Below are 25,507 nucleotides of genomic sequence, written 5' to 3' on the forward strand. Positions count from 1 at the left end.
GCGTTCTGTTCTGGTTGCATTAAGAACTGTAATGATAAAAATGTTGGGAGCTATATTTGACTATAAGTTAGGCTTGTAGAGAGGAGATACATGTTTATGATCAAGGTATGCCGAATTAGACCGAACTGTCTGGTTCATTTCATACTGAACTGAATCAATGAAAAATTAAGTTAGTTCGGTCCTAAATTTTGAAATTCTTTCTGAACCAGTTCACACTGATTTGAATTGGTTCGGGCTCTTTCTGCCTTTTTAAAAGATTTGAATTTTGGTCTATTGAATTAGAGTAAACCGTCCAGTTTATTTCGTACCGAACTAGTAGCCAACCGGTGAGTTATGGTATTAGTTTGGTGGATCTTGTTTGGGATATGGTAATAACAATTGTCAAGTTGAAGTGGCCAAAACTTGAAGATGTGGCATGCTTCTCGGAACAACCTGTAACTTAATTCTGTGAACTCGAATATTATATAAACTCAGAGAAATCTTAGCAATGATGTTTATCTAATTACTGAGATATTACTTGTCCAAGAGCTTTGAACGGTGAGAGTGATCGGTTGAACTGATCTGGAAGGTTCAAACAAGGTATTATTATTGCATTAGCTGAGGAAATGTTCTCGTTTCATTTGGAATGAATTCGGAAGTGGGACTGCAGTCTTAAATTTCCTGGGATCTTAAGCAGAGCAGCATCAATCATCTTGGCCATGATTTATGAAGGAATAGCTACATAGCGCATTGAGATTTTTTTTTTTTGAAGTAATAAGAAGAAAAGTACACATCCCATCAATGAATCATCTCATTTTTTCTATTTTATATTTTTTGGGAAACTACCAAATGATCGAGTTGTTGCATTTACAGATGAAGTGCCCATGAATGAATAACCAATGAGTTTAACAAGAAAAACATTTGTAAGCACACTTTCCAATTCCCAGCCAATAAATAAAGTGATCATTGGAGATAACCTTCAGTTGCCTTCTTAAGCTCTTATATTTGCTAATTAGTGAAAATTCTATCTTTCTTCTTCCAAAATGAAAAAGATAAGAGGTAAAACAAGGGGGAAAAAAAAATAAAAACCATGCGGCTCCATGGATTTGGCATGAATTAATTAAAGGATAGTGGGGGGAAAGAAATGACGAGAAAAATTCGAACATAGCAACACTCCATGGCTTGGCCATGAGGGAGACTCCACACGTCAATGATTTATAAGACAGCAAACAACGACGAGTCCCATAACGAGCAAACGGTCTGTGTTGGGCTCCACCACCAATGTCATAACATCTTCTCCAAGGAGAACTCCTGAAGCAATGTGCTTCCTTTGAACCTGCAGTCACCAATGAACTTAGATATCAGCATCAAATTCGTATGCCATGTTTAATGATGATGCCATCTTTCTAGGGTTGGCTTTATGAATTCTTCTTAGCTAACTTGAGCTGTTAAGTGTTTGTTTGCCACTCGTAAACAAATCATTGAATCGATTTCTAATCGGAGAGTTAAAGATACATCACCTGTGCCAAAAGTCCCCCAGCCATGTCCAGTATTCTGGAGACAGACTGGTGCTTCAGTGTCTCTATCTTGCAACTAGCCTTGTTCTCCCTGCCACACCCCATAACTTTGACTCCAAAGGACTGACTTCTTTTCAGAATCCCACAAGCCTTTTGGACTCTAAATCTAGGCTTTTTCTCTTCTCCATTCAAGTCATTGTAACGATAGGCTTCCCATCTTCCAAACACCCGAAGCTTCTGTAGAAAGAACAAACAAAAACATGAACTAAGTTCATCTTCTGATATGTTCGTTAGTTCATCAATAAATGATCTCAAGCAAATTGGCACTGTCCTACCTTTCTTTGTATCTTGTAAAGAGTCTTGCCACCTTGATCCATGAGGTAGACCTCATTGCAACGCTTTTGGTCGTAGTTATCGACACGATAAACTACTTCTCCGTTGGAATCATAAATAGTGCAACCATTCCCATGCAACACCAATGACTTCATCCAAAGAGTATAAATCTCTCTACTAGAAGTCAGACAAGGAGAAGCATTGGAAGGAGGAGGAGGAGGAGGAGGAGGAGGGAAGAGAGGGTGATGGTGGTAGACCTTGGCCATTGAAGAGACCAAAGGTGGCTCCTCAGCCTTTTATAATTTTGACAGCGAAGGATTGGGCACATGATCAGTGTGGTGTATTTGGCATGGAGCCCACAAGCAATGGATCGATGGGGCAAGCCTTTAGACCCAATAAAATGAACATATAAGGTAATCTATTTGTCTTCTTCTTCTTCTTCTTCTTCTTCTTCTTCTTGGTTTTTTCTTTTTTTAAGTGAATGGTAATATTTGGTTGCTGGAAGATGCCAGTGGAGAAGAAAGGGGGAGTGATGGAGCTGGTTTACGGCATCAATGCTCACGTTTATGGCATGGGTTTGAGCAGAGAAAGTTCTCTCGATTCTATGATCACATGGTTGGGAGCTAGGAGCTGCAAAAAAGTAAAACGAAATGAGGAATCGTTTTAGTCTTTTTCGTTTCATGGCATCTTGTTCATGGATGCATGGGCACACGTGTGGTAGGCAGTGTCATGTGATATGGTTCAGAGTTTCTCTTTTGATTGTTTTGTATCTCTCTTCCTTTAATGCAAGGGCCCAGTTCAAAGATTGTTGCATGGAATCTACTGCAGGAGCTCCCCATATCAACCAATCTATCCATGCAAGACTAAAAATGGAACAGGGAAGAGAGCGGAAAGAAACGGTTCTTTACCATGTTACGTGGGAGATTCTTCTTGTTGAGATGGAAGTCCTTTCGGCACAGCAGAATAAGGTTCTGTTTCAAGAATCTATATGGGTACCATGATTGCTTGAAGAGGTGGAATCACCATGAGAAGAAGATGAGGTACGGTACGTAGTAGATATTCATTGAAAGGTGAAGGATTGCAGGATGCGGGTGGGGGGAGATTCTAGTGCCCCAATGCTAGTTTTTTCATTTACATTAGCTTAATTCTTCATGAACTATAGCCCTCTTCCGTGCACGCAGCACCCTCCTTTCTTCTTCTTCTCCTTATTCTCTGTCTCGAACTTTATTCTCTCTCTGTCTCTCCTCTCCATCAGTCAGCCCATCTCCTCCTGCCATTCTTCCTTTCTCTCCTATTTGATCCACCTTTATCCCTTCTTTTCGCCCATGTTCCTCCTACTTTTCATATGATTGGTATAACCCCTCTCTCTATCCCTCTCTCCCTCTGTCCTTCTCAATTATAGTTTTTCTTTCCCTTCCATCTAACCCTAAATATATGCCTCCACGTGTAGGGAAAGGAGACTGGCGTCTACGACAAGGAGATGCTATAAGGAAAGAGATGGAAAGCCGACGCCAAGCTGCCGACTCTAGCAGAAAGTGTCGGCATCCCTCTAAGCACGCCAAAATCTCTCGATGTTTTTAATAAGCATCGAAGATTAGCAACGCTTATAAGCGTAAAAATAGAAATTTAAGTTGGCCTCCCACGACGCTTTTGCTTCTTGCGTCGTCGGAGTACTTCAATAAAACGACGCTTATTGGTGTCGTTGAATTTTGTGAAGACGTCGATGCTAGAGTTCGGATTTTAGGCCCTAGATTATAGTTAGATGCCTGATTAAGATAAACCCCTACCTATTATGATTATTTTGATAGAATATTGTAGTTTTGATGTGTATTTGGAGAAGTGTAAAGCCTCCACCCTAACCTATTTTTTGGAATTTTCTTCATCTAAATTCTACTAAATTTATATTATAGTTTTTAGTGGTCTTTTTGATATGTATGGATCATTTTGTTATAGGGAAACCAAGGTTTGAAATTGACGGTGCCTGTTGAAATCTCTTGATTGATCGAAACCAAACATACACTAGTGCTTCTATATATGCAAAATATTCCTAATAGAATTTCATGATTTTATTAATTATAAATTTGTATATTTGGCGTCAGATTTTAAGGGAATAATTAAACTAATGAATTGTGTAGGTTTTGATGAGGTGTCTAGGATTATTCTAGGGCTCTAGAGGCTATATTTTGATATTTAGGTTGATTGTTAGATGTTAGAGAGATTGAAATTGGTAGAAAGGATCCTCTGGTTGGATCGAGCTTGTTTGGTAAATAACCTCAGCCTCACTGGAGCTTTTAATGGTTTATGATCTCTAAAATACATGCTTATATTAATTTATTATAAAATATGTTGGAAATTTTAGATTATACATTGTGATTTTTCAGATAAAATGTATGTGTCTCTACAAAATGCGAAGTCTCGGATCGTGTTAATCTGTAACATGCTGAGCTGATATGGAGTCATCACAAAGCACTAGTTGACACAAGATCATGCCACTAAAAGTATATATATCGGCATATATCATACTTGATAGGACACTGTATGGTATCAAATACCATAGGCTTGGGCATCACATTCAGAACTTCAATCATTTTTTTTTTGCAAAATTACCCTTTGCATTAATGTATTTTGATCAGGCAAATGAAGAATGTGACATCGGAACTCTTAGGTTTCTCTGAAAATTATTTGTTTTCATAATTATGGATTATTTGGGTACGTTCTTCTTTGAAAGCATGCATGTTTGTTAAATCATTCGAACTCTTGATGCTTTGGAATTTAGTAAACTCCTTGACTTAGATTAAAATCGGAAAGCCAGATGAAACTGAACCTGAAAATATAGAAATTGTAAATTGTCTATTTTGGACTCTTAGTTTGGTTACATTTCGAACCCCACTAGTGGGGATTATATATTGGTATTTTGATCGTTTCAGAACTTGAACACTTTGGTTCTACTCCATAGGGGCTAAATAGAATATCTTAGACCTACTCCATCGAAGTTAAATACGGTATTTTGGACCTACTTTACGGTGGTTAAATGCAGTACTTTGAACTCTGTCCCAGGAAAACATAGTTGTAGTCACATAGATTGATGATTTTTAATTGAAAACTGTTTGTACATGGTTTATACATTGCTTATTAGAATTATATGTAAGATATTGATTTTGGAAAGTTGTTTGTATATTCCTCTTTGTAAATATAACTGCATGCAATTTTGATTATAGAAATGCTATTTTTGTTAACCAACTTATTTTGTGTTATGCATTTATAAATTGTTCGAAGCTTCTTTTATTGTACTTGCTTGGCTTTTTAGTTACAGTTTTGGGTACTCGTTATGCTATTATCTCACTGTTTATGTCTCTCTCAGAGCCGAAGACTTCGGAGTGGGTGGGCAATGCTTTCGTATGAGCTTGGAGCAAGGTCCTAGATCCAATGTAATTTCAATTTTATTATTTTTAATTTTGTTGTTGTAACCCTTTTATTGTAAATGTTGAATTGTAATACTTGCCAAAAACCCGAAGAATTCGAGGACTTATACATGGTTAGGTTGTAGATCTCGTTTGATGCTTAGCTTGTGGTATTGTTATTTGTTGATATTTTTTGGGATGTGTAGCCGATTTAAAATAGAAATCTAAATTGTTTTAATTTTCTCCATTTTGTTCGAGTAGGATTATAATTGTTGTTTGGCATGTTGTAGTCTTGTATGCTCATGCAAGCAAGCCCTACACATGTATGGTGGTTGCTACATCCCTTGGCACGTGCCATCATGCGAGGGCATGGTAAGGTTTAAATAAATTTCGCGTGGCAAGAAATATTGCAAGCTGATTAGTTTACTAATTATTGTGTTGGTCTCCATTGAATGTTAACCACTGAGTTCTATGTGCTGTACATTGAATAAACTTCAATAAATTTCATATCATAAACTTTACTTCAAGAATTTGTTGACCTCTCCTATTTGTTAGGATGATAGCAATGAGAGGAGGCTCTTGGGACCTCTCCTATCATAAACTTATTTTGGGTTATGCATTTATGAATTGTTCAAAGCTTCTTTTATTGTACTTGCTTGGTTCTTTAGTTATGGCTTTGGTTGCTTGTAATGCTATTATCTCGCTGTTTATGTCTCTCTTTTTAGAGCCGGAGACTTCAGAGTGGGTGGGTAATGCTTCGGTATGAGCTTGGAGCAAGGTCCTAGGTCGACCAGTGTAATTTCTGTTAAAATATTTGTAGAAGAAAAAAAATAAGAGAAAAAGGAGAGAGAAAAGTAATTTTATTTCTCTGTTCCGTCATATTTGGTACATCTCAGAGGTTATATATACTCGTATATAGACTTCATACAAAAAAATGATATAAGCTGATATAAGATCATACTAACAATGAAAAATATTACTGACTGATACAAGTTGTTATGTGAACTCTAAAATCACTCTAATAAGATCATGCTAATAAAGAAAAATAATATAGGCTGATATAGAATTATGCTAAAAAAAAAATATTATAGACGATATAGGTTGTTATATGATCCCTAAAATTATGCTAACATTCTTCCTCAAACTCAAGATGGTACTATAGGGGGCAACTTGAGTTTGGAAACTAGATAATGAATGTATCAAAAAACTGACGTACTAAATGAAGAGCTGGAGTAGTGTCATGCTCCCGGCTCGAGATCGCGAGCCGAGGGTCGCGCCAACCGCCACACACCCGTAGGAAACTTTCCCCACGAGCATGCAAGGTATCCTAACCAAACATCTCAATTATAAAAGTCTAAAATAATTTAACTGAATAAATGCAATCTTATTCCATCGACTAACTCAAGTCATAAGGTCTCACAGTGCAAAATACGCAGCGGAACAATAATTTACCAACATGCAGAAACCTAGTTCTTAAAATAACAAAACCTTGTAATGTCCAGCAAATCATAATAAATGTCCAAGATAACATATCAACTTAAATAACTCTAATCTAAGATAACTTGTGCTATAGTCCTTCTAGTCGCTCTCCCATTTTGGAACCCCAATAGACTAGTTCTCGAAATCTGTAAAACAACAAGAGATTGTATAATGAGCTAGACAGCCCAGTAAGTAATGAACACCCCAACTAGATAAATCAAGCAATAATATGTGGAAAATAAATATATATGCAGTTCTAAAGTACAAGTCAAATATTTCTTAAATTCATAAGATTCTTTTCGCGGTTTTGAGATTCTTTCACATATTCAATTCATCTTGTCAATTCTGGACTATGACCACATGTTTCCTGTGGCAGGGTCATCAACACCGACTAATCTTCTTGCGGTGAGTCCTTCAGGACAGTCAATTGCCAATGTATCTGCCCCCATTGGCAGGGTCCTTAACATAGCCAGGTCAATAGTTCAATTAGTTCTCTATTTCATATTTTCAGTTATAAAAACATACAGTGTCAAAACCAAATATCGCTCATATCTTAATTTCTTTCAATTTATCAGATTCAGCTCAACAGCCAGGAACTATGACCACATGTTCCCTATGGCAGGGTCATATCACCGACTATTCTTCTTGCGGTACAAATGTATTAGCCCTCATTGGCAGGATCCTCAACATAGCCCGACAGCAAGTCTTAATCTATTTCAAGTCATTATCTTTTCTTACATTATGTTCAATGTTCCAAGCCGAAAAATACATTATCAGAGCAATTAAATACAATTCAAATCAGAAGCAAATACGTTCAATCAGAGTCATACAATATTCTAAAAATATACATATAATCCATGCATCAAATTCGTAATCACGAATAATTCGATTCATAAAACAGATATTTAGTTTGCCGATAAATCTAGTAAAGAGGTTACACCACTTACCTTGCGAACGCAATCCACAACAAATCCAATTAATTCCGCAAATCCCTCGCAGAACCTAATATTCAAAAATCATATTCTTCTTTTAAAATTCATCACAATATATGTGTACAAAGACTTAAATTTTAATATTCTCCCATGGCTGGCCCTGCAGGAGTGCCTAGCACTCCGAGTTTGGGTTCATACCCGTAAACCACCCCCTCTCTTTATTATTATTATTATTATTTTTTCTTTTCTTTTCTTTTCTTTTTCTTTTCTCTTTTCTTTTCCTTCTTTTCTTTTTCTTCTCTCTTCTTTTCTCTCCCGACTCCCCTCTTCTCCTTCGGTGAAATAGGGGGTCCCGTGACACCCCCCTTCTTCTTCTTCTTCCCTCTCGGTCGGACTCCGGGGCGACCATGGTGGCCGGCCCCGACGGCGGCAGGAGGCGGCGGAGCAAGCCCGACCACCCCCGGCGGCTGGCGGCGGCGAACATGCCAGCGGCTAAAGCACATAGCTGAAGCAGAGCATCCCGTTTTGGACCAAACTCTGGCGATCGGCCGGCTCAAAACCCCCATACACCATGGCTAATCACCAAGAGAGGAAGAGGAGAAGGCCTTTCCTCAGCCCCGATGAAGGTCTGGCGGCTTTTCTCTCCGGCGGCAAGGAAGGAAAAGGGTCACCCGTGCCTCGGCTCTCCCTCTTCCTCTCTCTCCGGCAACACGAAGAAGACCCTCCCCCTTTCTTCCTTGGGTGTGGTGGCTCTCCTATGGTGGACTTAAAGGAGAAGTAGAAGGAGCCCTAAAAACAGGGCTTCCTTCTTCTTCGGGATGGAATGAATTCATCCTGTTGCCTCATGTGCAACCTACCTCACGTGCAAGGCTTGGGACTGGGCCGGTCGAGTGGACCGGGCCCAGTTCCAGGGTCTCACAAGTAGTATCTCAGAAGCTAATGTGATAGACTAGGAGCTGACATAGCAGCTCAGAGACCGACATGATGGAGCTTGATGTGGTTGAACACGAGCTGCTATAGCATCTCAAAAGCTGATGTGGTAATATGGAGCTTGATGTGGCTGAACACGAGCTGCTATAACAGCTCAAAAGCTGATGTAGAAGATTAAGAGCTGACATAACAACTCAGAAGTTGATATTACAAACTAATGTGTTTGACTGATGTGATAGACTGACATGTCTGTCGATGTAGCCAATTAACTTGTTTGATATGTGGCGGCAAGAAGACTCGTAGAAGTAGAAGATGATAGTTGCAGTGAGAACATAGCTTAGAAAGAGGACAACCGAAAGTCGATGATCCTCATAGACGGAGGTACCATTGAAGAGGAGTAATTGGCTTCGAATTGGAGGGTGAAAGAGCCGAAGGTAGCAAATAAAATTAGAGATGGAGAGAATAGGGCTGAGTGACGGTGAGGTGAGACGACCGAAGATCTGAGCTGAGGAGAAAGGTGGGAAAAAGGAGCTGTAGATCCATAGAAAACAAAGAATCTCCGGATAGTAATCTACCATTAATAGAGGATATGCAGATCCTTTTATGAGATCAATATTGATTCATTAGAAAATAGAGGATCTGCGGATCTACCAAAAAATAGAAAATTTTCGGATGTTGATTCATCCAGAAATAGATCTCGATGAATCGGCAATGGGGCTCTTTAAAGCTTCTTGATATGACGATGGCGACCACAACAAAGGCGGAAGAGATGATGGTAGTAGGTTATGTGATCGGTGGCTCGGATACCATGTTAAAATATTTGCAGAAAAAAAAAATAAGAGAAAAGGAGAGAGAGAAAAGTGATTTTATTTTTTTATTTCGTCATATTCGGTATATCTTAGAGGTTATATATAGTTGTATATAGATTCCATATAAGAAAATAATATAGGTTGATATAGGATCATACTAACAATGAAAAATATTACTGACTGATATGAGTTATTATGTGATCCCTAAAATTACTCTAATAAGATCATGCTAATAAAGAAAAATAATATAGATTGATACAGAATCACGTTAATAAAAAAAAATATTATGGACGATGCAGGTTATTACGTGATCCCTAAAATTATGCTAACAATTTTAATTTTGTTATTTTAATTTTGTTGTTGTAAGCCTTCTATTGTAAATGTTGAATTGTAAAACTTGCTAAAAACCTGAAGAATTCAAGGACTTATATATGGTTACGTTGTAGATCTCGTTTGATGTTTAGCTTGTGGTATTGTTATTTGTTGTTATTTTTTGGGATGCATAACCAATTTAAAAAATAGAAATCTAAATTGTTTTAATTTTTACTATTTTGTTCGAGTAGGATTATAATTGTTATTTGGCATGTTGTAGCCTTGTATGCTCATGGAAGTAAGCCCTCCACATGTATGGTGGTTGCCACATCTCTTGGCACGTGCCATCATGCGAGGGGTTTGATATACATTAAGGCACATATTAAAATCCTTTCTTCATATGAGCAACTAGATGGCTGAATTTTCAGTAGCTATCAAATGTAAGGTAGGTATGGTAAGGTTTAAATAAATTTTGCATGGCAAGAAATATTGCAAGCTGATTAGTTTACTAATTGGGTTAATCTCCCTTGAATGTTAACCACCAAGTTCTATATGCGGTACATATCATAAACTTTACTTCAAGAATTTGTTGACCTCTCCTATTTGTTAGGATGATAGAAATGAGAGGAGGCTGTTGGGACTTCAGATTATTTAACAAGACTATGGAAAAGGTTCATCTAATTAAAGAGTAGCTCCATAAAACATGGAGCTAGTAGAGGAGTTAAGCTCTAGGTTTGTTGAAATTGGAGTTTTAGGTAGGTGTTCATGTATTCCTAAAAGTATCACCTACTAGGGGTATTACGAGATTCAGAAGCGAGCTACGTTTTAGGTTCTTTTTATCCATTTGAGATATTGAAGAGTTAGATATGTAGTTTATAAACTTACTCGGTCAAGTGCACTTGCTAGAGTTCATAATATCTTCATTTATTAATGCTAAAAAAAAGTATATTGGACCCTGGCCATATCATGGAGTATGAACTTCTATAGCTTCAAAAAGAGCCGACTTATAAGGAGAATCCAGTGCGTGCAAGTTATAAATAGAATAACCATTTGGAAAAGAAAACTATTTAAGAACTTTAGAACAAGGTGAGGAAGAAGTATTCTCAAATTTTTGAGGATTCTAGTATATCAATTACAATGATGATATTCTTTTAACGAGGGAAGGATGTAATACCTCCAACTCATGAATAAGGCCCAACCTGACTTAAACCTAGGTCATCGGCCTAACCCCCTCAAAAATCCCTCTTTATCTCTCGTGCTCGTTTGCATGCATGTCCCTTCCTTCCTCTCTCTCTTCTTTCCTCTTCTCTTTCCGCCGTGCACCATTACCTTTGGTAATGTTATTTATTGTTATTTTTCTAGGATTGGTTCCTGACTAATTCAAGTATCAAAAATCTAGATAGTTTTGAATCTTTACTGCTACTTATATTTGTTGGATGGTTGTTGGAACAAGATTATAAGTATTATTTAATAGGTTATTACCTTGTATGCTCGTCGGACTTGAGCCCTATGCGCATGCTCGGCACATGCCATCAAAGTGAGGGGCGTGGCATAGAGGCATATATTAGATCCTTGCTTCATTTCCACAACTAGAATGGCTAAATTTTTAATAGCTATCTCACCTAAAATAGGTACATTAAGATTAATAAATTCCATATATTGTAAGCTGAGCATGATTAGTTGATAATTTTGTTGGCCTCCCCTTAAGTGTCCAACTGCTTGTGTTCTCTATATGCGTTGCACGAGTTCTAGGGTTTTACTAAGAGTTCAGACCAGGCCGGGCCGGCCCGTTGAAACTCCTGGTTCGCTGGTCTCGAACCGATTGAGGTTTCTAGGGCTTTTCCTCTTTCTCATCGCCGGTGAGTTGATTCCCAAGTTTTCCTCATCGAGATCGAGTGTTCTTGATTCAGAGATCGGAAAGCTCGAGCGAAATCGAGGGAAAAGGTTTCGATTTGATGCCTTCTTCGTGGATTTCTAGGGTTCGGATTGGAACAGCGTTGTCTATTTCCCATCTCTCGAGTTCGGTTCCCTGTTGTTGATCCGTTTCGAGGATACCATATGCTGCAATGGCGATGAAGAGACCACAGCCATTCCTCCCCTGTTCCCAAGGAGTTCGCTGCGCCGCCTATTTTAAAGCCCTCGGTTTTAATTCGGAAGAAGCATCTGCTGTAGATTGTACGAGCCCAGCTCCTTCCCCGACTCTCCGGCGGCACCTCGCATGGGAGGGGAACCATGCAATTGATAGAAAAGGTACTAGCTTTCGCTCAAAAGTATGTTTCCAGACCCTCTCTAAGCCTATTTTTCGAAATTATTCATCGAATGGGCCTTTCGATCCAGTTGGGGAGGGGAGTGGGTCTGCCCATAGGGGAGTAAGCCACATTGAAGGGACAAATAGGGAAGGTTTGAGATCAAGTATCGATGAAATTTGCCGTGTTCTTGATAGCAGACCTTGGGGACCCGAATTGGAGGCTGTTCTCTCGGCAATTCACCAGAAACCCAGTTCGGAAATCGTCTACGGTGTCTTAAAAAGGCAGAAAGATTTGATTTTGTCGTTGAATTATTTCCGGTGGGTGGAAAAGATGACTGGGGAACCGCACAGTCCTGAAGCATATAATTCAATTCTTATGATGATGGCCGCTGGCAGAAAATATGATTCTTTGGAGAAGATCTTCGACGAAATGAGCCTCCTTGGACATGGGTTATCGAGCAACGTTTGCATTGAGCTGGTCACGAGTTTCATCAAGTCCCGGAGGCTGAAGGAAGCTGCTGATGTGATACAAATGATGAGGAAGTTTAAGTTTCGCCCGGCATTTTCTGCGTACACAACTCTGATTGGTGCTCTGGCAGATGCTCATGAGCCTGTTTTGGCTTTGACCATGTTTCATCAGATGCAGGAGATTGGATACGAAGTAAATGTTCAATTGTTCACGACTATGGTGCGTGTGTTTGCTAGAGAAGGAAAGATCGATGCAGCTCTCTCCTTGTTGGATGAGATGAAGAGCAATTCATTCAGTGCAGATATTGTGTTGTATAATGTCTGTATTGATTGTTTTGGCAAGGTGGGTAAGGTAGAAATGGCCTGGAAGTTCTTCCATGAGTTGAAAGCACAAGGTTTGGATCCAGACGACGTGTCGTATACTAGCATGATTTCAGTTCTATGCAAAGCAGATAGACTGAGTGAAGCTGTGGAACTCTTTGAGCAGATGGAGCACAACCGAAAAGTTCCTTGTGCTTATGCTTATAATACAATGATATTGGGGTATGGCTCTGCAGGAAAGTTTGATGATGCTTACAAGCTGCTGGAGAGGCTAAGAGAGAAGGGATGCATTCCCAGTGTTGTTGCATATAATTCTATCCTTACTTGCCTAGGGAAGAAAGGGAGAGTTGATGAGGCATTGAGCGTCTTCGAGGAGATGAAGAAGGATGCAGAGCCCAATGTGTCAACCTATAACATTATTATAGACATGCTTTGCATGTCAGGAAAACTTGAAGCTGCTTATAATATTCGGGATGCCATGGAAGAAGCAGGTTTATTTCCCAACTTGCTGACTGTGAACATAATGGTTGACAGGTTGTGTAAGGCACAGAAGCTTGATGAGGCCTGCAAAATATTTGAAGGCATCAGGCAAAAAGGCTGCACTCCAGATGCTGTAACATATTGTTCACTTATTAATGGATTAGGAAGGAATGGCAAGGTTGAAGAAGCTTATAGAATGTTTGAGAGGATGTTGGATGCAGGTCATAACCCTGATGCTGTTGCTTATACATCTTTAATTAGGAACTTCTTCAAGCATGGCAGAAAAGAAGATGGCCATAAGGTATTCAAAGAGATGAACCGTCGAGGGTGTCGCCCCGATCTAACCCTTCTCAACACATACATGGATTGCGTCTTCAAGGCAGGTGAAGTTGAAAAGGGTCGTGCTATATTTGAGGACATCAGTAATTACGGGTTCTCTCCTGATGTAAGGAGCTATTCCATATTGATTCATGGTCTCACAAAAGCTGGACATGCACGAGAGACCTACAAACTGTTTTATGCCATGAAGGAGCAAGGTTGTGTACTTGACATCCTTGCTTACAACACTGTAATTGATGGGTTTTGCAAGTCAGGTAAGGTGGACAAAGCTTACCAGCTTCTCGAGGAGATGAAGATTAAGGGTCATCCTCCCACTGTGGTTACCTATGGAGCTGTAATTGATGGCCTTGCAAAGATTGACAGACTTGATGAGGCTTATATGCTTTTTGAAGAGGCAAAGTCAAAAGGGGTACAGTTAAATGTTGTCGTGTATAGTAGTCTTATAGATGGGTTTGGAAAAGTAGGGAGGATAGATGAAGCTTACCTAATTATGGAAGAGATGATGCAGAAGAGTTTAACTCCTAATGTGTACACATGGAATTGCCTGATTGATGCTTTAGTGAAGGCAGAGGAGATCAATGAAGCTCTGGTCTGTTTTCAATCGATGAAAGACATGAAATGTGCTCCCAACACCTATACTTACAGCATTCTTATCAACGGTCTTTGTCGAGTGCAGAAGTATAATAAAGCTTTCGTTTTCTGGCAAGAAATGCAGAAACAGGGTCTCATCCCAAGTGTGGTCACATATACAACCATGATCTCAGGGCTTGCAAAGGTTGGAAACATAATGGAGGCTAATAAACTTTTTGAGAAGTTTAAGGCTAATGGTGGTATCCCCGACTCGGTTAGTTTTAATGCCCTTATAGAAGGTATGAGTAATGCCAACAGAGCAATGGATGCATATAGGATTTTCGAAGAAACACGGTTGAGGGGATGCAAAATTAATGCCAAGACCTGTATTGTTCTTCTAGATGCATTGCATAAGGCTGAATGTCTTGAACAGGCTGCAATTGTTGGTGCTGTCTTGAGGGAGATGGCAAAGTCCCAACATGCTGCTAGATCTTTGTAGACTGTAGACTGTGGAGTTACAAAACTTGTGGTTCTTTTATATTTGACGATAACAGGCTTGGGAGACTTGCTGCGTCTTGCCTCCTTTAACCTATCATAAATTATGGTTGTATACATGCAGTTGCTGCATACAGAAACATCTTTTTCCTGTCTTTTTGGGGAGAAAATCATCTTCCCAGCATATAGACCACTATTTGGAAATATGTTTATATGCAAAATGCATGTTCCAACAGTCAATTCTGAAACATTTCATGTTTTTGCTTCCAACTTGTGAGGAATTGTGGTGTCTGTTTTGCACCATCTGATTCTGAGCTTCTTTCAAGGTGTTTATCTATTTACTTAGCTTCTGTGACAGAACTTAGTTGAAGCAGAGCAGGTGGTATCAAACTTGTATCTCGCCATTTTATATAGTTTCCTGGCTATTAGACATGTCCATAAAAGAGAAAGCAGAGCAGAAATATAGATAGATATAGCAAGGCAATCCACATATGCTGTTCAACCTTGTTCATTATTGTCGGCTACAGTTACAGTACTGGTTTCAGGGTCGCTTTCTAGATACATCTTTTGGCTACAAGTTAGAAAGGATTCCAAACCTAAATGAGAGGTCCTGTTTGATCTTGTTTGTGTAAAATGGGAGATAGGAAATATGCAAACTCATCTCTAGGTTCTATGCATAGGGATAAGATTACGAAGGATGAAAATCTTACGCTTGCGTGAAAGTCATCTTTAGGGTTTTTTGTTTACATACCCTTCTAAATATTAAAATTTGCATGAATATCCTTCCAAAATTAATATTTGCATGTGTATCCTCATCAAACACTTATTTTGTATGTATACTGTTTTTTTTTTGTATATCTACCTATACCATCTAACGCCGTTAAGAAGGTAGCGGTTTAAAATTAAAATGACAAAAATACCCTTAGCAAGTAAACATGCAAAAAGAAATATTTATAAGGATATACATGTAAATAGTAATTTTGGAGGGTATTCATGAAATTTCATATGTTTAAAAGGGCATACACCCATGAGCCTAGTAAAGCAAAGAAGTTTGATCATTGCAATCTATCGCATGTTTTTTTAAGAGATTCAAATCTTTTTTTATATTCTAATACCTGCTCTTGTATATACATCTATAACAATAAATATTATAAGCTATGTTTTGATGAAATAAGATATAGTGGTTGTTATAAATGAAGAAGAATAGAGTAGAATAATCCTATAATTAATGAATGAATTTTCATAACTCTTTTTGTTATTTAATTATCAAATCAATATTTTTTTAAGCAATATTTTTACGGAAAACATTAAGGAGCAGGTACTAGACAAATTCGAGTATTAAAACAGGTTGAAATAAAAAAAATAAAATTAGAATTTTTTTATATGTAAACCTTCCTAAATATGTGAAATTGCATGAATACCTTCGCAAAGTATTATTTGCATATATATCCTTATAAATATTTTTTTTGCATATCTACCTGTTGCGGGGACGGCCTTTGGCCGGAGCCTCATACAACAGCATAGCCCACATTAAGCTAGCAGAGAAAGAGGACTGCGTTCCTCCCGAGGTATTGTCCGCTTTGGGGGCTTTGAATTTAGTCCCACATCGGCTAGTAGCGGAAAGGTTCTGTGCCTTAAATGGGGGGTGGAAATCCTTTCTTCTCGAGGCGCCTTTTGAAGGGCAAAACCGTGAGGGCAGTGGTCTCCCCCCATCTGCGCTGGACGCGCGGGCCGGAGCGCCCAAAGGGCAGTGGTCTCCCCCCGTCTGCGCTGGATGCGCGGGCCGGAGCGCCCAAAGCGGACAATACCTCGGGAGGAATGCAGTCCTCTTTCTCTGCTAGCTTAATGTGGGCTATGCTGTTGTGTGAGGCTCCAGCCAAAGGCCGTCCCCGCAACAGATGGCGCTAGAAGGAGGGCCCCGGCCACGTACAGACCTTCCCGCTTGGGGGGGCTGTGTTGTGGGATGGGGTTCCAAACTTTAGTCCCACATCGGCTAATCAGCGGAAAGGTCTGTACCTTAAATGGGGGGCTCAATAACCTCTTCTCATCGAGGCGCCTTTTGGGGGCAAAACCGTGAGGGGTGGAAAGGGTGGTTCCACCCGGGGTGCCACCAGAGGGTGGACCCCCGGGAGCGGTCGACGATCCCCGATCCCCAGAGCGGACAATACCTCGGTGAGGATGCAGTCGCTTTCCCTGCTCGGCTGGTGTGCGGACTGTTGCCGGGGTGAAAATCCCACAACAGATGGCACGCCAGGAAGGAGGCGCCTCCTCCCACCGTTGACTACCCCTCAGGACTGCGGAGGCTCAAGAACCTTTCCGCTGGGAGGGCTATGTTGCGGGGGGGGAGGGGGCCTTGAATTTAGTCCCACATCGGCTAGTAGCGGAAAGGTTCTGTGCCTTAAATGGGGGGTGGAAATCCTTTCCTCTCGAGGCGCCTTTTGAAGGGCAAAACCGTGAGGGCAGTGGTCTCCCCCCATCTGCGCTGTACGCGCGGGCCGGAGCGCCCAAAGGGCAGTGGTCTCCCTCCGTCTACGCTGGACGCGCGGGCCGGAGCGCCCAAAGCGGACAATACCTCGGGAGGAACGCAGTCCTCTTTCTCTGCTAGCTTAATGTGGGCTATGCTGTTGTGTGAAGCTCCGGCCAAAGGCCGTCCCCGCAACACTACCCATTAAGGCTATTTCAGTCATTTTTAATTTTAAACTACTAAGTTTCTAACGACGTTAGATGGTATTGGCATATATGCAAAAAATAAATAAATAACGGGTACACACGTAAAACAAGTATTTTATAAGGGTATACATGCAAATATCAAATTTAGGAGGATTTTTCATGCAAATTTTAATATTTAGGAGGATATGTACGAAAAAAAACCTAATTATTTAATTAATTGGAACTCTTTTTAGACTCCTATTATATTTCTTTGTAGATAACTTTTTTGGATCTTCCTACCTCAAGTTTTACAAATAACATTTACAGCTCGTGAGTTTATGCAATTTACACTTGTTCTTTTCTTCAATAGAAGAAATATTGTTATGTTAAATATCAATTGTTCAATAAATAAAACTGTAGATGTAGCTGGTGAGGCACTACACATATTCACACTTAGAATGTCACACAGATGATCTATATGCTGATCAAAATAACACTTAGTAAAATAATTTTTCATCATAGTTTTTATTAGTGGTCTGCTTGAAATGCTCCTGCAAGGTCTTCATGACAGAAATATTTTTTTCATAATTGAAATATCTACTCCAGTCATATCATGTGCTGCTTTAGCTTTTTCTTCTCTTTGATCCAGTTAAGGCAGCTTCTTTGACTGAATTGATTCCTCCCATACAGGTTCAAGAATCCACATGAATCTGGATTATGGGGTTTCACGTAGGGTTTTCAGCAGTTGGAATGATTGGGAAGAAGGAAACATTTCTGAAGTTCTAACTTGGTCATATTGTAACTTCAATCATCCATTATTACAAAGTAAACAATCCTCCATCCAGTTCATGCTTTATGAAGTACTTTTGATGAAGCTGAAGCAAAAACATGCCTCAAACATGAAAGATTCTGATGGATTAATTGTTCTTGAGGCAGACCTCTAGTTGACTCTTCAACATATTGTTGTTTATAAAATCATGTCATCTATGTTGGTCCATAAAGATCCCTGTGGGAGGGGATCTGGAGGATCTCTTTCTTTTGCATTGTCATCAACAGTTGGTCTACATTTTAACTGTGGTTTCTCCTCTGTTTCTTGCTGTTGCAAGAAGATGCTTCTGGCAATTGCTAAGATAGATAGTTTTAGTAACAATATGGAAAGGTGATGATTGAGTGTTTCATTTTGGATCGTCCATAAGGTTGAGATTAGTTGCAACATTTTAGTATAACTTTTTCATGATTATTCTTGGTTTGAAATTTGTCTTACAAATTTATGATGAGATTTTCATGCTACATTACCCTAATTTTGTGGACTTTTAACTATATAGCATGAGAGTCCTATAGGTATCCTCTATCTCTCTCTCATTCTTTCTTTTTTTTTTTCTTTTTTTCTTTCTTTTTCTTCTTTCCCTCCTTTCTTTCTTGTTTTCTCCCTTTTCTTTGCCTTCTTTCTTTCCTTCTTTTACTTCTTTTTCTTTTCCCTTCCTTCATTTTCTTTTTCTTTTCTTCTTGCTCTTTCATTTCTTCTTTCTTTTCATCTTTTCATTGGTTTCTTCATATTTTCTTTCTTTTCTTTCACTTTTTCTTTTCTTTATTATTCCTCTCATTTTTTTTTCTTTTTTTTTTTCCTTACATGGATGAGTTTCGAAGTCTTGACCCTATCTCGATCTCGTTGGGACATGACGGCCAAAATACCTCCCTCTCTTGATCTCTAACCCTTTCCCCATCTCCGGCCTTTGATTTTATAGGGTTGGAATTTTTTTCCTCCCTCCCTCTCTCCATCTTGCTCTCTCTTTCTCTCTCACTCCCTCCCTCTTCCTATTTTTTATGCATTCCGAAACAGCATGGTACAAACCTACATATTATATTTTTAAATTATAAATTATATTATGTTATATTATATTTATATTTTTAAATTATAATTAAGGCTCTAATTTGAGCTCGAACTCGAGCTTGAATATGCTTTGGTTAATATTCGAGTCGATCTCGAACATTATTATTAATTTTTTTTGGGTCGAATCAAGTTGAAGCTTGGATATTCAAGCTCGATCGCTCATGAGTTTAATTTTTAAGCCCGAAAATTTTGAGTGAGTTTCGCACACCACCAACAATGTTCGTTCCATCTGCACCCCGAGGCATCTCTTTCTACTTGGATCCTTTCCTTGTTTCGATGGCTTCATGAATGGTTTGAAATCGTCACAAGTGATGCCATCACTGCCAAAGACCAAAATTATTTGCCAAAAGCTCGGATAAGATGAGAAGCTCTCGCTCTCTCCCCCCCACTTTTCCTTCCTTTTGTCTTGCCCTTGCAGTCCTCTTCTGTACTTCCGGGTCCAAGTACAAACATAGATTTGATTCCAGTCTCTTTTTGTTTACGTACCTCCAAACCAACCAATCACTACGACGTGAACTTTTGCAAACCATCATTGAAACCGAACTCTCTTTTCCTTCAGTCTCGTAGCACACAAGGAGATACTGTCCATCCACGTCAGCCAACTAGTCTCTCTTGACTTGCATCTAGCCATTGATGAAGAAAGAACGCAGTGGAAGGAGTTCTGGATCCTTTGAGAGGCACTAGGAACCTCCACTCTTAAATTATAGTTAAACAAAGGGGACATGCAGTGTTAAAAATAAAGGGTTGATTAAAGGTGGTTTTGCTCCTAGGCAGTTGGCAGCTTACGGAATGCAGAGTTTTGAACACTATTAGTAATGATTAGAAGTACAAATGGATCGGATCGAATTGGATCATAAATGATCCGGATCCAATCGGTTCTTTATTCGGATTCTAATTTTGGATTTAGATGCTGTTAGAATAATTTCAAAATATGGGCTTACACTGATTGCGTATTTTTGTTTTATAAAACGGGTTAGACGTATGGCTCAGAATGGTACTATGATTAAGCCCAATATGATGTGTGATCATTTTATTTTATGGGCTTTGGTGCACCTTGGATGTATAGGATTGAGTCCTATTTATTGTGGTATTTTTGGTATGTAGGCCAGGAAACCCAATTAGGGTTTTGGAGCCTTTAATGGGAAGGCTCCTCTATGTTTCCTATATATAGGCTAGGTCCCCCTCTCCTCTCCATATGGTTGATAGCTTGCCCCATTGACGGCTATCTTTTGTGAGGAGCAAGGAAGGGAAGATCCAGCCGCTATTATTCCAGGTGATTGAGGAACGTATTCAATATGTCTTCCGCAGGTATATCTCTTAAACTTGAATACGGTATTATTTGTGATTCTAAATCTTAGCATGTTATTATTTATGTTTAACAATTGGTATCAGAGCCTCCATGCTAAGATTAGAGTCCTTCATACACAATTATGATTTCATTTGGACTTACGGATTAATTTTATGCATTGGTGAATGGATCTTCTGCATAAATCTGCATACACAGATTTTTCATTGATAATCAAATATCAGATTTGATTTTAATTTAAATCTGCCATTGTATATTATTTTCGGATTAAAAAAAAAAAACTCTGTTTTCCTTCTCCCGCATACATCCTTCATCTTCTTCCCGTTCTACAACTCCTCTCTTCATGGGCTAAAAGAAGAAGAAGATGAAGGATGGCAAGGGGCCTTCCTCGCCGCTGGCCGGCGCCTCTATGCCGTGCGACGGCCGGCGGAAGGAGGCCGAGGCGGCTCGCCCGCCACCACCGCGGGCGGACGGCCGCCCCACGGCGCCACAGCAGGCGGACGCCGCCGCCGCTGCGGGCCGCGGGCGCGTCCCAAGCCACCCCACGGCCGGCCGCAGGCCGTGGGGCCTCGCGGCGACGCCATCAGGTCCCCGGGAGGCGGACGGCATGGTCCCGCGGCTGGGAAGCCGGGGGCGCGTCCCAAGCCACCCCACGGCCGGCCGCAGGCCGTGGGGCCTCGCCGAGACGCCGCCAGGCTCGGCCGTGGGGGCCCTCTCCCGGCCACCCCACGGCCGGCCGCGCGTCTCAGGGCGTCGCGGCGGCCCGACGGGGGGGTCGCCAGCCACGGGTGGTGGCCGGCACAGTGGCTGCCACGGGTTGCTTCCATTCCAAAAAAAAAAAGGGGCGGCAGCCGTGAAGACTGAAGAGGAAGAAGATGGAGAGGGAGAGAATAGCTTAAGTTTTTTTTTTTTTCTTTTGCTTGGGCTTAAGCTTGGGTTTTGGTTTTGGGCTTGCAAAGCCCAATCTGAATAAGTCCATGATTGCAGGTGGGCCTTTTATTTAGTCAGCCCATGTTTATTTCATTTGCATTTTATCTTAATGGATCAGAATGGGTTTCGGCCTGGGGCAAAGAGTTAGTAACCCATTTAATTATTGTTTAAATACTGAATAATTTGAATTAGGCCCTCATGCATATTGATTATTGAAGTGTTAAATTTTGGACATATATTTTGGACATATCTTGCTACCATATATGCCTTGAATTTTGTGATTAACATTTTTTGTTTAAATCACATATGATTTTGATTATGACTATAGCATGTTTAATGGTTATGATTTTGTCACATAACTATCATTTTGTGATTAAAATTTGTTGGGCATAAAAACTATCCTTATTTTCCCATTAAGAGAATATTTTGAAATTGAAGTGGGTGGTGCCACCAAAGTGGCACACTCACTGATATTTATCTAATTTTCTCAAAAAAAAAAGGTAGCATTGCATTTTTCTACATTATTGCATGCAATATCTTGTCTGAAGGTGTTATTGTGTATGATGATTTAGAAAAATGACATGAAGTGATTAATGGAATTGCATTAGCTTAGAATCATTCTTCTGCCCAAAGGCGATGGTGTTTTGACAGCTGATATGACTTTGTTAATTGGCTTCATGATATGTTTTAAGAGTACCTTATAGCGTGTTGTATTGTTAGCCCAAAGGTGACTTTACAATGATGCACCAAGGCTCTTACCGTAATTAGACTTATATGTTTTTCAAGTTGATTACGGACTATCTAATTAATAGCCCAAGTTGATTAAATAGATATGTTATCATCCATTGATTGCATGCATCATATTTGGATGATATTAAATAAAATATGTTGTTTCCGCAGTTTTGAATGCCTCTTTCCTTTTCAAGCCAATTGTCTGCTATTGAAACCTTGACTGAAAATAATTATGTGAGATGGAAGATAGCACCATCCTAACCTGTGAAACCAAATCGTCGTGAGATAAGATATTGAATTATGCTCTATTAGCTTAGCATAACTATAGCTCACCGATCTCCAATTGAAACTAGCTACATCACATGCATCAAACTTAAAATGCCTTGTAGTACCTGCTGGAAGCCCCGGCAACATTAAGAAAATGCTGAAGGCAAGAAGAAAAGTTTCCATGCAGAATGCTGGATGAGGAAGAACGGCACCCATCCCTTTGCTACTCGTTTAAGACTCGATAGTGGACAGATTGAGTAGGTGACATACGTTGAACATTGAATACTGGATACCGCACACTGGTGTCCTATTTCCTCAAGCATGGGCCTTACTCGATTGTCCCTAGCGTTGGGTCAAGTAGAACTTTAGAGTGCTCACAAAGAAAGAATGCTTTTTAATGTGCCCAACGTTAGATTACCAAAACAACCTTCACCAGTCCGGAGTCTCTCTAGTTCATGACATGAACTGAAGGGTGCAGCTCAATGACCCACCATCTGCTGTGAGTAAGAATGGCGTGGATGTACTATATGAGTCCTACAACCTATACCTCTTCTATATTTGTGTCATCTTATTATAACCGAGGCATAAATGGTAATGAATGGATGAACAAGACCCTTCAGCTAGTGATATGTACATCATAAGGAGAGAATTAAGACTGATATGATTACTACTACTGCATGGTAAAAGGGCCTTTTTTGTAATCCTTTGGATACCCTTTTGTTTTGGGATTTTAGCTTAGAAGGGTGCGGTTGTTGCAATGAAACCTCTGCAGTCACCAACTTCTAGAGGGAATTTGATTAGTCTTGGTAATCAAAGGGAGACCGCCCAACCCTAATAATTACAAGAACTAATAGTGGTAACAACCCTAGCATCTAATCATTAGAAACAAAAAAAAAACCTTAATTGCTTATATTATACAATGCCATTCTGCTGGCTTCCCATATTGGTTGGTAAGAAGTTCCTCTATATTATGGCATAAGCGTTTAGGGCACATTTCAAGAGAGCGAATGGAGAGATTGATGAAAGTTTAGATTCTACCCTCTCTGAATTTTTCGGACTTTGACACTTGCATAGATTGCATAAGGGGAAGCTAACTAAAACTACAAGAAAGGGATCCACTAGAAGCGATGGTCTTTTGGAACTAATTCACACCGATATTAGTAGACCGTTACCTTCTACTATATGTGGGAATAAATATTTCATAACCTTCATTGATGATTTCTCGCGTTATATTTATGTTTACTTAATTAATGATAAATCCCTCGCTCTTGAAAAATTCAAGATATTTAAAATGGAAGTTGAAAAACAATGTGGGAAAAGTATTAAAGTTGTGAGATCTGACCGTGGTGGTGAATACTATGGTAAGTATGACGAGTCTGGTCAGAACATGTGTGATTTTGCGAGATTTTTTACAAGAATGAGGGATAGTTCCTCAACACACAATGCCAGGAACACATGAGCAAAATGGTTTTTCTAAAAGGCGTAATCGAACTCTGAAGGATAAGGTTAGGAGTGTGATTAGTAGAACAAATTTGCCAGAATTCTTGTAGGGTGAAGCATTGCAATCTGATATATACATTCTGAACAGGGTTCCTAGTAAAGCTGTTGAGAAAACTCCTTTTGAATTGTGGACAGGTCATAAACCCAGTTTAGCCCATTTTAGAGTTTGGGGCTGCTCAGCTGAGGTTAGGATTTATAATCCTTCTGAAAAGAAATTAGACCCCAAATCTACACCAGAATTTATAGATCAAAGGGCTATAAGTTCTATTGTCCTAATCGTGGCACCAGAATTGTTGAGTCTATTACGGCGAAATTTTTGGAAAATGATGTTGGTAATAGTGAGAGTTCTGTATTAAAGAAAACTTTTGCTGAACTGGATCAAGTTGTAGTTCCAATTCTCATTGTACAAGAAAGAGTTATTTCTCAGCCGATTACAACAATTAATGAAGAACCTGGGCATCAAGAAGAGCCTCACATTCCTCCTCCAACTACAGTTGAGTCATTTTCTGAACTATAGGTTAGGAGATCATAAAGGGAAAGAAGGTCTGCCTTGCCTAATGACTATATTGTCTACTTACTCGAAAGTGATTTTAATATTGGGCATAATATTGATCCTGTCTCTTTTAATGAACATTAACAAGACCTGACTTAGATAAATGGCTGAATACCATGGAAAATGAAATGCTTTCTATAAAGAGAAATGGAGTTTGGGAACCTATTGAACTTCCACCACATGTTAAGGCCATAGGTTGCAAATAGGTTTACAAATTCAAGTAAGACTCAAAAGGGAATATTGAACCACAAAAAGCTAGATTGGTTGCAGGGTTCACTCGTCGAGAGGGTATCGACCATAATGAGACTTTTTCACCGGTTTCATCCAAGAATTCCTTTAGAATTATCATGGCACTTGTAGCACACTATAATTTGGAGTTTCATTAAATGGATGTTAAGACAATGTTTTTAAATGAAGATTTTTATGAAGAAGTTTACATGAGACAACCTGAAGGTTTTGTCGTAGAGAAAAAGAAAAATTTGGTGGGTAAGTTGAACAAATCCATACACGGGCTCAAGCAAGCATCCCAAAAATGGTATTTGAAATTTGATGAAGTTGTGCTTCTCTTGGTTTTTGTTGAAAATACAGTGGACCAATGCATTTATCTCAAGATCAGTGAGAGAAAATTTATTTTTCTTATTTTGTACGTGAATGATATTTTACTTGCGAGTAGTGACTTAAGGTTACTTCATGAGACAAAGAAAATATTATCTGCTAATTTTGAAATGAAAGATCTTGGGGAAGCTTATTTTGTACTTGGAATTGAAATACAGTGTGATAGAACCGTAGCTTGTTTGGTTTTCACAGAAGACATACATACGACGCATCCTAGAGAGTTTCAATATGCAAAAGTGTGCACTTGGTGATGTACCTATTGTAAAAGGGGATAAGTTTAGCAAATCCCAATGTCCAAAGAATAAACTTGAAAGAAAATCTTTGAAGAACATACCGTATGCAAGTGTTGTAGGGAGCCTGATGTATGCTCAAGTTTGCATGAATAGGCCTTTATCTTACTCTTCGAGATCTGGGCCAAGAGCCATAGTTAGTTGCTATTTCCATTTGGTTG

The 25,507-nt window shown here is 39.5% G+C and overlaps 2 protein-coding genes across 2 annotated transcripts; one reads left to right on the top strand and one right to left on the bottom strand.

Annotated features, from left to right (window-relative positions):
- Positions 1 to 1,061: 1,061 nt before the first annotated feature.
- Positions 1,062 to 1,999, bottom strand: LOC103715121 (protein LURP-one-related 11-like). The gene is made up of 3 exons (XM_039116290.3): positions 1,832 to 1,999; positions 1,500 to 1,733; positions 1,062 to 1,315 (listed from the first exon to the last, which is right to left on the bottom strand). Exons 1-3 carry the CDS (start codon positions 1,982 to 1,984, stop codon positions 1,187 to 1,189), a joined length of 516 nt encoding a protein of 171 aa, XP_038972218.3. The 5' UTR covers positions 1,985 to 1,999; the 3' UTR covers positions 1,062 to 1,186.
- A 9,404-nt stretch (positions 2,000 to 11,403) lies between these two features.
- Positions 11,404 to 14,883, top strand: LOC103715087 (Tetratricopeptide repeat (TPR)-like superfamily protein). Its single transcript, XM_008802607.6, has one exon. The coding sequence runs from the start codon at positions 11,759 to 11,761 to the stop codon at positions 14,615 to 14,617; it is 2,859 nt and encodes a 952-aa protein (XP_008800829.3). The 5' UTR covers positions 11,404 to 11,758; the 3' UTR covers positions 14,618 to 14,883.
- The last annotated feature ends 10,624 nt before the right edge of the window (positions 14,884 to 25,507 follow it).

The sequence above is a fragment of the Phoenix dactylifera genome, chromosome 14 (genome assembly GCF_051530095.1).
Source record: "Phoenix dactylifera cultivar Ajwa chromosome 14, Ajwa_hap1_PhDact_Kaust_v1.1, whole genome shotgun sequence".
Classification (NCBI taxonomy): domain Eukaryota; kingdom Viridiplantae; phylum Streptophyta; class Magnoliopsida; order Arecales; family Arecaceae; genus Phoenix; species Phoenix dactylifera.

Bases quoted from the DNA above. Each gene is read 5' to 3' on its own strand.
- LOC103715121 (XM_039116290.3), bottom strand. From the start codon at position 1,984: ATGAAGTCATTGGTGTTGCATGGGAATGGTTGCACTATTTATGATTCC. The intron at 1,734-1,831 runs GTAGGACAGTGC...TTCTTTCTACAG, and splicing joins TTTACAAGATACAAAGAAAG to AAGCTTCGGGTGTTTGGAAG. The intron at 1,316-1,499 runs GTGATGTATCTT...TGGTGACTGCAG, and splicing joins CTGGGGGACTTTTGGCACAG to GTTCAAAGGAAGCACATTGC.
- LOC103715087 (XM_008802607.6), top strand. From the start codon at position 11,759: ATGGCGATGAAGAGACCACAGCCATTCCTCCCCTGTTCCCAAGGAGTT.